Consider the following 12,800-nt stretch of genomic DNA (forward strand, 5'->3'; position numbering starts at 1 on the left):
ATATTTAAAGGACGTAATGAAACTGTAAACACACACACACTGCATGATGACATCACTCAGACAGACAGATGAAGTTATTTTATTAACTCTGAATCTCTCACACGAGAGAACATATAAACACTCCTCATGGCTCCGCCTCCATCTACAGCCGGACTGTGATTGGTCAGTGGAGACAAAGCTTTCATCTTATTGGTTCTTCAGAAATCATGACCTTCTTCGTTTTGTGTGTGTGTGTGTGTGTGTGTGTGTGTGTGTGTGTCACTCTCGTGCCTGGTGTGTGTGTGTGTGTGTGTGTGTATCACTCTTATGCCTGGTGTGTGTGTGTGTGTAGGATCTGCTGCAGTAGTGTGTGTGTGTGTGTGTGTGTGTGTGTGTCACTCCCTTGCCTGGTGTGTGTGTGTGTGTAGGATCTGCTGCAGTAGTGTGTGTGTGTTGAAGGCGGGGCTACAGTAGAGCCCCCAGTAGAACATGCCGTTCCACACACACTGAGGCAGCAGAGGGCAGAGGAACAGGAAGAGCACGCTGTGAAGCCCCGCCCTCCAGACATGAGCAAACACAGTGCGGGGGAGCGTCCTGAAACACACACACACACACACACACACACACACACATTAACACTCACCTTAACACTCTGCTCTATACTCTGACTGTATTAGCGTCCTGAGGTGTGTGTGTGTGTGTGTGTGTGTGTGTATCTCAGTGTGGTACCTGAGCGCTCCTTGGCTCCACCCCCTCCAGAGGGCGTGTCCCTCCTGTAAGGACAGCAGCGCGGCGTTCATCACCACGACCCGTGAGGTCCAGTAGTGCACACTCAGCCACCCGAGAGCAAACTGGGCCAGCAGCAGGTACGGAAACACCACCCACTTCACCACAAACCACGCCCACTGCCACGGGCCCGGCCCCGCCCACTGCAGGACACACACACACACAGAAAGGACCATGTAGAGACCTAACCGATTAAACAATGTGTGTGTGTGTGTGTGTGTGTGTGTGAAAGTGTGTGAGACACACACCGTCGTCTCGCTGTGCTCACTGTGTGTGGAGCAGCAGGTGTGTGTGTGTGTGTGTGTGTGTGTGTGTGTGAGAGTGTGTGAGACACACACCGTCGTCTCGCTGTGCTCACTGTGTGTGGAGCAGCAGGTGTGTATGTGTGTGTGTGTGTGAGTGTGAGTGTGTGTGTGAGTGTGTGAGACACACACCGTCGTCTCGCTGTGCTCACTGTGTGTGGAGCAGCAGGTGTGTGTGTGTGTGTGTGGGTGTGGGTGTGTGTGTGTGTGTGTGTGTGTGTGTGTGTGTGTGTGTGTGGGTGTGGGTGTGCGTGTGTGTGTGTGAGAGTGTGTGAGACACACACCGTCGTCTCACTGTGCTCACTGTGTGTGGAGCAGCAGGTGTGTGTGTTTGTGTGTGTGTGTGTGTGAGAGTGTGTGAGACACACACCGTCGTCTCGCTGTGCTCACTGTGTGTGGAGCAGCAGGTGTGTGTGTGTGTGTGTGTGTGTGAGTGTGTGTGAGTGTGTGAGACACACACCGTCGTCTCGCTGTGCTCACTGTGTGTGGAGCAGCAGGTGTGTGTGTGTGTGTGTGTGTGTGTGTGGGTGTGTGTGTGTGTGTGTGTGTGTGTGTGTGTGTGTGTGTGTGTGAGTGTGTGAGACACACACCGTCGTCTCGCTGTGCTCACTGTGTGTGGAGCAGCAGGTGTGTGTGTGTGTGTGTGTGTGTGTGTGTGTGTGTGTGTGTGTGTGTGTGTGTGTGTGAGAGTGTGTGAGACACACACCGTCGTCTCGCTGTGCTCACTGTGTGTGGAGCAGCAGGTGTGTATGAGCGGGAGGAAGGAGGCGTCGTACTCTAACAGGTAGAGGAGGAGGAGCGTGAGGCGCGGCGAGTCCTTTAGGGCGTAGACCAGGAACAGGGACTTCCCCTCGTTCACCGTCTACAGAGAGAGAGAGAGAGAGAGATGACTAAAAGTATGTGCACCCCTGACCAATACATTGGTGTGATGTTTAGGGGTGCACATACTTTTGACAATTTCTAGGCCCTTTACTACCTCCAGGATATCATGGAGAACATCTGACTCTGTAACCCCAACATTAACCTTTACACACACACACACACACACACACACACACCTTGTACTCCCAGAGGTCACGCGGGGGTTTGACCCCGAGGGCCTGGACCCTGTGCAGCTCCTGCAGGACGGCCCGTCTGTGTGAGGGGTTCTCCATGAGGAACGGAGCACCACACAACTCCTCATCACTCAGCAGGTTTAACAACCTGACACACACACACACACACGTTAAACATTTCCTACAGTTCCTACAGGAAGTAGACCAGTGTAAGTGGGCGGAGCTGGACCGCCTCCTGACCTGCCGTTCACCTGCTCCCGGTTAAACACCTCTCTGTACTGACTGGTCCAGGACCCGAGCTGCTCCATCCACAGTGTGACATCATCAACCGTCCACCTGCTGATTGGCTTCCTGACCAGGTCGTCATGGTGACTTCCTCCACCGAACCAGCGGAACATCAGGAAGATTACCTACACGCACATACACACACACACACTTCACTCTTTCATTATTGTACAGTATATCCTGTGAATATAGAGTTTACACACACACACACACACCATGACACAGCTAAGTGTGACAAGCACACCAAAGCAGAAGCTTCCCGCTTGTCCTGATCTGTGATTGGTCTGTTCATCTCCGAAACGCTGGAACGCCAAGAGTGAGCGAGAGACACGGGCGTTACTCTGGATCTCCTCACGCCTTCTCCTCACGTCCGCCTCGTAAAGCTTCTCCACAGCATCCCTACACACACACACACACACACACACACACACACAGTATGGAACCCCCTGACCTTGGGGAGTGTGTGGTAACCATCACCCTGACCCTGAGGAGTGTGTGTTGACCTGAGCAGGATGTTGACTTTAGGGAAGCCCTGCCACGCCTCCCGGCACTCGGGACACTCCGTCCGGCGTGACGACTCCCACCACTGGGCGAGGCAGTGACGGCAGAAGCTGTGGCCGCACGTCAGGGTGGTTGGGTTCACCAGCACGTCATAACAGCAGTGACACGACAGCACACACTCGGCAGGGTCAGGGTCGGGCCGCGGACTCGGGTCAGGGTCGGACATCGGGGCTTTACACTTGGCATCTACACGTGACACACAGGCCAGCAGAGGTGACGATACAAGTGAAAAGAGCACAGGAGACATAGATGATAGATGATAGATAGGTACAGCACTACTGTACTCACTACTGTATCTACTGTATCTACTCACTACTGTATCTACTGTATCTACTCACTACTGTATCCACTGTATCTACTCACGACTGTATTTACTGTATCTACTCACTACTGTATCTACTCACTACTGTATATACTGTATCTACTCACTATTGTATCTACTGTATCTACTCACTACTGTATCTACTGTATCTACTCACTACTGTATCTACACACTACTGTATCTACTGTATCTACTCACTACTGTATCTACTCACTGCTGTATTTACTGTATCTACTGTATCTACTCACTACTGTATCTACTGTATCTACTCACTACTGTATCTACTGTATCTACTCACGACTTTATTTATTGTATCTACTCACTACTGTATCTACTCACTACGTATCTACTGTATCTACTCACTACTGTATCTACTCACTACTCACTACTGTATCTACACACTACTGTATCTACTGTATCTACTCACTACTGTATCCACTGTATCTACTCACTACTGTATTTACTGTATCTACTCACTACTGTATCTACTCACTACTGTATATACTGTATCTACTCACTACTGTATCTACTCACTACTGTATCTACTGTATCTACTCACTACTGTATCTACTCACTACTGTATCTACTCACTACTGTATTTACTGTATCTACTCACTACTGTATCTACTCACTGCTGTATTTACTGTATCTACTGTATCTACTCACTACTGTATCTACTGTATCTACTCACAACTTTATTTATCGTATCTACTCACTACTGTATCTACTCACTACTGTATCTACTGTAGCTACTCACTACTGTATCTACTCACTGCTGTATCTACTCACTGCTGTATCTACTCACTACTGTATTTACTGTATCTACTCTATCTACTCACTACTGTATCTACTGTATCTACTCACGACTTTAATTATCGTATCTACTCACTACTGTATCTACTCACTACTGTATCTACTGTAGCTACTCACTACTGTATTTACTGTATCTACTCACTACTGTATCTACTCACTGCTGTATTTACTGTATCTACTCACGACTTTATTTACTGTATCTACTCACTACTGTATCTACTCACTACTGTATCTACTCACTACTCACTACTGTATCTACACACTACTGTATCTACTGTATCTACTCACTGCTGTATTTACTGTATCTACTGTATCTACTCACTACTGTATCTACTGTATCTACTCACGACTTTATTTATCGTATCTACTCACTACTGTATCTACTCACTACTGTATCTACTGTAGCTACTCACTACTGTATCTACTCACTACTGTATTTACTGTATCTACTCACTACTGTATCTACTCACTACTGTATTTACTGTATCTACTGTATCTACTCACTACTGTATCTACTCACTACTGTATCTACTCACGACTTTATTTACTGTATCTACTCACTACTGTATCTACTCACTACTGTATCTACTGTATCTACACACTACTGTATCTACTCACTACTGTATCTACTGTATCTACTCACTACTGTATCTACTGTATCTACTCACTACTGTATCTACTCACTACTGTATCTACTGTATCTACACACTACTGTATCTACTCACTACTGTATCTACTGTATCTACTCACTACTGTATCTACTCACTACTGTATTTACTGTATCCACTCACTGCTGTATTTACTGTATCTACTGTATCTACTCACTACTGTATCTAATGTATCTACTCACGACTTTATTTATCGTATCCACTCACTACTGTATCTACTCACTATTGTATCTACTGTATCTACTCACTACTGTATCTACTGTATCTACTCACTACCGTATCTACTGTATCTACACACTACTGTATCTACTCACTACCATATCTACTGTATCTACACACTACTGTATCTACTGTATCTACTCACTACTGTATCTACACACTATTGTATCTACTGTATCTACTCACTATTGTATCTACTGTATCTACTCACTACTGTATTTCACTACTGTATCTACTGTATCTACTCACTACTGTATCTACTCACTACTGTATCTACTGTATCTACTCACTACTGTATCTACTGTATCTACTCACTACTGTATCTACTCACTACTGTATCTACTCACTACTGTATCTACTGTATCTACTCACTACTGTATCTACTGTATCTACTCACTACTCACTACTGTATCTACTCACTACTGTATCTACTCACTACTCACTACTGTATCTACTCACTACTGTATCTACTCACTACTGTATCTACTGTATCTACTCACTACTGCATCTACTCACTACTGTATCTACTGTATCTACACACTACTGTATCTACTCACTACTGTATCTACTCACTACTCACTACTGCATCTACTCACTACTGCATCTACTCACTACTGTATCTACTGTATCTACTCACTGTATCTACTGTATCTACTCACTACGCATCTACTCACTACTGTATCTACTGTATCTACACACTACTGTATCTACTCACTACTGTATCTACACACTACTGTATCTACTGTATCTACACACTACTCACTACTGTATCTACTCACTACTGTATCTACTGTATCTACTCACTACTGTATCTACTCACTACTGTATCTACTCACTACTCACTACTGCATCTACTCACTACTGCATCTACTCACTACTGCATCTACTGTATCTACACACTACTGTATCTACTGTATCTATTCACTACTGTATCTACTCACTACTCACTACTGTATCTACTCACTACTGTATCTACTCACTACTCACTACTGTATCTACTCACTACTGTATCTACTCACTACTCACTACTGCATCTACTCACTACTGTATCTACTGTATCTACACACTACTGTATCTACTCACTACTGTATCTACTGTATCTACACACTACTGTATCTACTGTATCTACTCACTACTGTATCTACTCTCTACTCACTACTGTATCTACTGTATCTACTCACTACTGTATCTACTGTATCTACTCACTACTGTATCTACTCACTACTGTATCTACTGTATCTACTCACTACACACACAATGCTGTTATTAGCAACAAAACAGTTTTATATTTTCACCCTAGAATAGGTAAATATGTAAATAAATGAATAAAAGATTAATGCTAGCTAGGTGACAACCAAGCTAAAGAGCTAGCCATGGCTGCCAGGCTACAGATGACTGTGCTAAGCTAATCCACACAGGTTAGCACACATAACCTTTAGACTAGCACACTGTCCTGGCTCTCAGACCGGAAGTAGAATTAGTTTACCTGAGGACTCAGGGCTGTTTAAAGGGAGCAGACATTAACCAGGTGTCACTACAGCCTTTAGCAAACATTCAGCACATAAGCTAAGCTAGGCTAACAACACAGAGACACACCTGGGCTGCGTTCAAGTGCTCTGACATTCTCACATCCACCTCACTGTTCTACACAGACTGTGACGTCACTCACTCACACACTCACTGCTGCTCTCTTACTCCCCCTAGTGACCAAGAGGGAGTGTGTATGTGTGAGCAAAACACATACAGAACTCTATATACTGTATATAGACAGATATTAAACTGAAATATGTCTCACAATCTTCTCATATATTATTGTTGCACTAAATTCAACTATTAGATGTGTTTATTTCACAAATACATTATTATTATTATTATTATTGTTGTTGTTCTTCTTCTTCTTCTTCTTCTTATGTTATTCTTATTATTACTATTAGGGCCCAAGTTTTATGACATCATAGTGTTAGAGGGCTCTCTTTTCTAAGGATTTTATTTTAGCGTTTACAATCGTGGGGCCCATTTTCATTCTTCTGTATTTACATGTGTACATTTAATAACCCAGACTTACAGAAACATTACTGCTGAATAAAACATTTATTATTATTTAAAGAACTGCTAATTATTATGGTTTATTTAGAGTTAACCAATCCCGGTGTTACACACACACACACACACACACACACACGTGGTTTTTCAGTTCAGAGAGCCCATGTCCAGACTACTGACTGTGTGTGTGGGGTGTGTGTGTGTGTGTGTGGCCTTTACTTTAAGCTGAGCTCTGTTTATATTTATGTTTATTCACTGTGTGTGATTGAAACATATTAAGTGTGTGTTTTGTTTGATCAGTGCCTACATTTAGTTTGTTTTATAATATTTTATTCTTTTTAAGCTGAAATGTAAAAAGAGAAATTAGTAAATATAGGTCACTGCCCTAATGTGGTACTTCATGTGGTACAAACTCATGTTTGGTTTTTAAAATATTTTTTTCATGAAAAATAAATGAAATAAACATGTATGTAAGTTATTTCCTGATTTGTATTCCAGTTGTTGTTGTATGTTGATCTCTGAGTGATTAAAGGTTCAGCAGCAGATCCTCAGGACTCACACTTCAGTCTCTCAGCAGCAAAAAATAGAGACTTACATTCACTTTTATTTTGAAATATGACGTCACACCGGAACCGGAAGTGTGAGTTTGTGGTATCCGGATTGACTCGCGCTTCACGGGGCGCTACACCGCTGCACTCTGGGTAAATAAACAAAACCACCACCACCACCATTATTATTATTATTATTATTATTATTATTAATTTAGATGTTAATTAAAGCACAGCGACTGTGTGTTTAATGACCCACACACACACACACACACACACAGAGCTGTCTTTATTAGGAGCTGGGGGTTTCTGGCTTCTCTATATGTGTGTGTTAATTAGCGTTAGCTCACTGCTAACACACACACACACACACACACACTGTGATTAGAGAGAGTAATATAAATATGATCATTTAAAAGGAAGTGTGTGTGTGTGTGGGGGGGGGGTTACTTTCTAACAGAACATTTAGAGATGTATCATCATCATCATTATTATTATTATTATTATTATTGTTGTTGTTGTTGTTGTATTAAACACTTCAGTTCATTCACATTAGTTCTTCATGAGAAGGTCACATGACCCGGTCAGTTTATTTATAGACGGGAAATATAATGAATTTGCTAATGATACACTCCCTCTCTGTCATGTAAATAACGTGTGTGTGTGTGTGTGTGTGTGTGTGTGTGTGCAGTGATCCCCCCCCATCAGACCCTCCCGTGGTCTGTCGCTCCTCTTACCTGTCTCAGGTGTGCTGAATCAGGAACAGAAAGGTCACGCAAGGTCGCTCCTCTCTCTCTGTTTCTCTCAGTTCAGGACAGAAAAACAGGACGTTTGAGTCTCGGTGCCATGAGACACGCGGGGTTCTTCATCCACGCCAGAGAGGAGGAGAAGAGCTGGACGGAGACGGAGAGAGAGAGAGAGACCGCGAGAGAGACGGGGAGAGAGGGGGGCGCGGCGCTGAGCGGAGAGGAAGTGAGAGACTTCTACCAGAGTCTGTTTAAGGACCAGGATGGAGCGAGGACGGAGGAGAGGACGGAGAGACGCCGAGGGAGAGCAGGACGGAGTCAGTATCCTTATTAACACACAGCCGACCATAAACTAGTTTTTACTGTCTGAAACTTTATTTTAGACTCAGTGTGGAAAGTGGGCGGAGCCTGTAGGACAACAGTCGCGGTAGATTTTGTTGTAAAGCGTGTCGTTAGCGTGACTTTGTTACGGCAATCCTATACACTTCTCTTTCTCTTACAGGTGGACGTAAAGGAGGCGGGGCTCGTGAAGGAGGCGGGGCCCGTGGAGGAGGCGGAGTGGCCGAGGGCCCCAGCGATGAGGTCTCGATCACAGCACCCCCCACAGGCCGCACGGACGGATACAGGCTGCTGCGGTGCGCGGAGCAGGGGGACATCCGGGGACTGGAGGACGTCCTGAGACGGGGCTGTGACCCCAACTTCAGAGACCAGTTCAACTGGACCGCCCTGATGAGCGCCGCCTACTCCGGCAGAACACAGGCGGTTCGAGTCCTGCTCCACCGGGGGGCGCTGTGGAGATCAATCACAGACACACAGGTCAGGGGGTGGGGTCATGTCTCTCTCTCTCTCTCTCTCTCTCTCTATGTTCTTCCCGTCTGTCTATATTTTTGTCTGTCCACCTTTTTGTCTCACTCTTTATTCTCTCTCTTTGTGTCTCTGTAGGGGAGAGACGCGTGTGATCTGGCTCGTCTCGCTGGACATCAAGACATCGTTACTCTCCTGGAGGAGCTCAGCGTCACACACACCTCACACACACCTGCGGATACAGCACACAGGTACGTGTGTGTGTGTGTGTGTTTTTACACTTTACACTTTTTGTTAGACTTTATATACATAAATAGAGTAGTAATTATAAATCTTGTGTGTGTGTCCGCCCAGCCACTCTCCCCCTCGGTGGTGTGACGTGTGTGAGGTGACCTACACAGACAGCGCTCACACACACTCCTCGTCCACGCTGCACCAGTTCAGCCTGGCGCGACCCCCCTCGCTCCCCCACTACTGCCTCGCCCCCTCCAGCGTGGGGTACAGGGTCATGCTGCGTCTGGGGTGGGACCCCCGCTCCGGACTTGGCCCGGGACACGCGGGCCGCCGCGACCCTGTCGGCACCGTCCTCAAATCGGACACCGCCGGCCTCGGGTTCGGGCCCGCGCCCAGGTCGAAGGTCACGCACTTCAAGGCCAACGACGAGCGGGCGATCCGCAGGGTGCCGGAGAGACGGGAGAGAGGGACGACGCTCGGCGCTAAGGCCAGGAGGAAGACGGAGGAGAGACAGAAACAGTGGGAGAGAGACTTTCGCTCCTCCTTTAACATCGACCCCTGACCTCATCGCCCTCTGGTGGAGCAAGAAAGGATCTTTAATCTTTAATCATCACCGAGGTTCAGAGACATAAAGAAAAAGGGGAAAAAGATGGACAGACTTTTAGACAGAAAAAGACATTCGAAAAGAGAGAGACATATTGAAAGAGAGACATAAAGAGAGACATACAGAAGGCGAGATTGAGATAAAGAGAGAGACAGAAAAAAACAGATGGACAGCAATAATGGTACAGCAAGAAAAAGAGAGAGACAGACAGGAAAACAAAGAGGCGTACAGTGAGAGACGGTGTGTGAGAGAGACGGTGTGTGTGAGAGACAGTACAGTGGTTTGTAGACGACCCTGCGTGGACGTGTCGTTACCCAACAGCACTAGTGAATACGTCCTAACTCCCCTAAACCCGCTATACACACAGACGTCACTGATTACTTAGCCTTTAATCACAGCTAGCTGACTCAGAGCGGCTAGCTCGCTAACGGTTCAAACTAAACTTTTAGTGACGATGTGTATCTGAGACGATGTTATGGGAGGACACAGAAAACATCTGCAGCACGTCCACGGGGTTTACGAACATTATAATCAGGTCACGTAGAGAGCACACACACACACACACACACACACTTTCTCTAAATAAAGGTCGTATCATTCAATCCCTGTGTCCCAGAGGAGAGGATTAGCATCTGTTTAGCCGCGCCTGTCCTGACCTTTTCGGCTCAGTGTGTGTGTGTGGGGTGGGGGGGTTGAGACAGCTCTGCGGGTCTCCCGAGTCTTAGTCTGCCTTCTGCTGTTCCACACACACACACGTTTATCCACAGTCATAGCAGGTGAGCTGTATGAATGATGTCGTGTGTGAGATGCTTTGCTAATGACTGAACACAAAATATTAACAAATAAATTCCTGTAAAAAAACGAACCTTGTGTGTGTTTTGTTGCTGATAAACTTTTTGAGCAGTCTTTTCCCAGTCTAATTACCATGGAAACGATTTAGAATGATGTCCACGTGGGAGTCGATGGCGGCATGGCGTAACCTGTCACGTCACACAGCTTGAGCGTGATGAGCGATGGCGTAGGAGGAACGTATACAGTAATGCACAGGAACGCGTAACCATTGAAACGTGCACAGCCAATCAGATCGCAGTGGCCAGAGAGGTGCACACAAGCACTCGGACGGTCTGTCAGCGGCAGGCGGAGTGTACGAATCAGAAACAGGCTCCCTACGTTCTCATGAAAGTGGGTGGGGTTTCTGTGGTAGGTGTGGTTCGGTGACACCATTTACCGATTAGGGTTTCGCTCGTCTCTTCTTTCTTTTTTGAGCACAGGTGTTGATGCTTTAACGTTAAATAGTTTGATATGTGCTGTGTTAAGCTCCGCCCACACATCCATGATGATGTAAATACACGCTGTTATAACATTTATCTACTGCTTCTTAAGGCTGGTGTAGTCGGTGTTGTTGAGGTTAGAGTGATGGAGGAGGAGGAGCATCTGCACCGCCTTGTATTATAATTAGCAGTGAGGTGTGGCCATGTTTGCCCGCCTCCATCACATGACAAAGCGCAAGTCAAACAGATTTAGCATGCTAAGCGTTAGCAGAGTAGCGATAACCGTACCTGGACTGACTCTATCCGGTCAGAGTGTGGGACGGATAGGGGGACTGATTGTTAAGACAGCGCGCAAGGACTCGCCGTAACGCAGTGATACGAAATCGCCTTTTTTCCTTTTTTAGAGCCGTGCGTTTGATGATCAGACGTTAGCCTGGACACTATGGACTCAAAAAGAGAAATGGAAATGAATGATATCATACCAAATCCTGTTAATAGCGCCGCTGCCATGGCGAGTGGGGGAGGGGCACGATCTCACATGCTGTCACGCAAGGGAAGAAAAGAAACAAAAAGGAGAAAAAGAATGATCGGGGACATGAGGGGAGAGAGGACAGAGAGACATGCAGGACGGACGGAGAGAGCACTCCGCTGGAAGTCATTTCAGCGCCTCATCAAAGATGGCCGCCGGGAGCGGCCCGCCGCTCGGCTCGGCTTTTCATCGGTAACTCTGGCTTTAACATTCAAATATTATCCTTTTATATTCTCAGTCCCCTTTCTCTGGCGTCCCAGCGAAGGGTGCGAGGGTGTTAGAGGAGGGCACGAGGGCGTTAGAGGAGGCCTCATTGTGCCGCTCGCTCAAAGCCACTGCGTCGTTTCTTCTGACTGCCGCGTCTGAAAACACGCGCTCATCCTCAAACATCAAAGCACACGCTGCAGAAGGGGGGCCACTTTAAACTCGGGAATAAAGATGTTTAACTAACAGCAGGGGGCAAATCTCATAATGCACTGCGACTAATCCAATCAGAACACTTACACACACACACACACAGAGCAGGTGGAGAAAGTTCTGGCTGAAGAAACCAGCGTGTAATTTTCATTTACAGAAACCATAACTCATCCACGATAAGATCCACAATAAGATCTTGTTCAGATGAGTTTAGGATCATCATCACAGCAGTGACAGGAGGGAAGTGGACATCTACAGCTGAGGGCCAAAAGTTTTGAGAATGACAAATATTAATTTATCACAAAGTCTGCTCCTTTAGTGTCTTTAGATCTTTGTGTCAGATGTCACTCTGAAGCGTAATTTCAAGCGTTTCATAAGAGTCAAATGTTTTTATTGACAATAACATTAAGCTTACGTAAAGAGTCAGTATTTGCAGTGTTGATCCTTCTTATTAAAGACCTCGGTGATTCGCCCTGGCATGCTGTCAATTAACTTCAGGGCCACACCCTGATTGATCTCAGCCCATTCTTACCTAATCAAGTCTTAGAGTCAAGATTTTGTAGTTAATTTTCTCTAAAGATTCTTTAGAGCATCTGAAAAAGAAAATGTTTGTC

At 45.9% G+C, this 12,800-nt stretch overlaps 2 protein-coding genes across 3 annotated transcripts; one reads left to right on the top strand and one right to left on the bottom strand.

Annotated features, from left to right (window-relative positions):
- Positions 1 to 348: 348 nt before the first annotated feature.
- On the bottom strand, positions 349 to 6,641 carry LOC128506635 (bifunctional apoptosis regulator-like). Of its 2 annotated transcripts, none has more exons than XM_053477174.1 (8): positions 6,477 to 6,641; positions 2,911 to 3,154; positions 2,623 to 2,806; positions 2,363 to 2,532; positions 2,126 to 2,270; positions 1,774 to 1,929; positions 709 to 908; positions 349 to 573 (listed from the first exon to the last, which is right to left on the bottom strand). In XM_053477174.1, exons 2-8 carry the CDS (start codon positions 3,132 to 3,134, stop codon positions 375 to 377), a joined length of 1,278 nt encoding a protein of 425 aa, XP_053333149.1. In that variant the 5' UTR covers positions 3,135 to 3,154; positions 6,477 to 6,641; the 3' UTR covers positions 349 to 374. The 2 variants fall into 2 exon arrangements, with proteins under 2 accessions (XP_053333149.1, XP_053333151.1); XM_053477176.1 differs by having other exon boundaries at positions 6,587 to 6,636.
- Positions 6,642 to 8,283: 1,642 nt separating this feature from the next.
- On the top strand, positions 8,284 to 11,119 carry gpank1 (G patch domain and ankyrin repeats 1). The gene is made up of 4 exons (XM_053476558.1): positions 8,284 to 8,644; positions 8,830 to 9,143; positions 9,270 to 9,382; positions 9,486 to 11,119. Exons 1-4 carry the CDS (start codon positions 8,428 to 8,430, stop codon positions 9,925 to 9,927), a joined length of 1,086 nt encoding a protein of 361 aa, XP_053332533.1. The 5' UTR covers positions 8,284 to 8,427; the 3' UTR covers positions 9,928 to 11,119.
- Positions 11,120 to 12,800: the final 1,681 nt, after the last annotated feature.

The sequence above is a fragment of the Clarias gariepinus genome, chromosome 18 (genome assembly GCF_024256425.1).
Source record: "Clarias gariepinus isolate MV-2021 ecotype Netherlands chromosome 18, CGAR_prim_01v2, whole genome shotgun sequence".
Lineage (NCBI taxonomy): Eukaryota > Metazoa > Chordata > Actinopteri > Siluriformes > Clariidae > Clarias > Clarias gariepinus.

What these genes read in the sequence shown, in the direction of transcription:
- LOC128506635 (XM_053477174.1), bottom strand. Translation starts at nt 3,134, where the DNA reads ATGTCCGACCCTGACCCGAGTCCGCGGCCCGACCCTGACCCTGCCGAG. An exon ending in TCACACTTAGCTGTGTCATG is followed by an intron (nt 2,533 to 2,622) that starts GTGTGTGTGTGT and finishes ATGTGCGTGTAG; the next exon opens with GTAATCTTCCTGATGTTCCG. An exon ending in CGGGAGCAGGTGAACGGCAG is followed by an intron (nt 2,271 to 2,362) that starts GTCAGGAGGCGG and finishes TGTGTGTGTCAG; the next exon opens with GTTGTTAAACCTGCTGAGTG.
- gpank1 (XM_053476558.1), top strand. Translation starts at nt 8,428, where the DNA reads ATGAGACACGCGGGGTTCTTCATCCACGCCAGAGAGGAGGAGAAGAGC. An exon ending in CCGAGGGAGAGCAGGACGGA is followed by an intron (nt 8,645 to 8,829) that starts GTCAGTATCCTT and finishes TTTCTCTTACAG; the next exon opens with GTGGACGTAAAGGAGGCGGG. An exon ending in GATCAATCACAGACACACAG is followed by an intron (nt 9,144 to 9,269) that starts GTCAGGGGGTGG and finishes GTGTCTCTGTAG; the next exon opens with GGGAGAGACGCGTGTGATCT.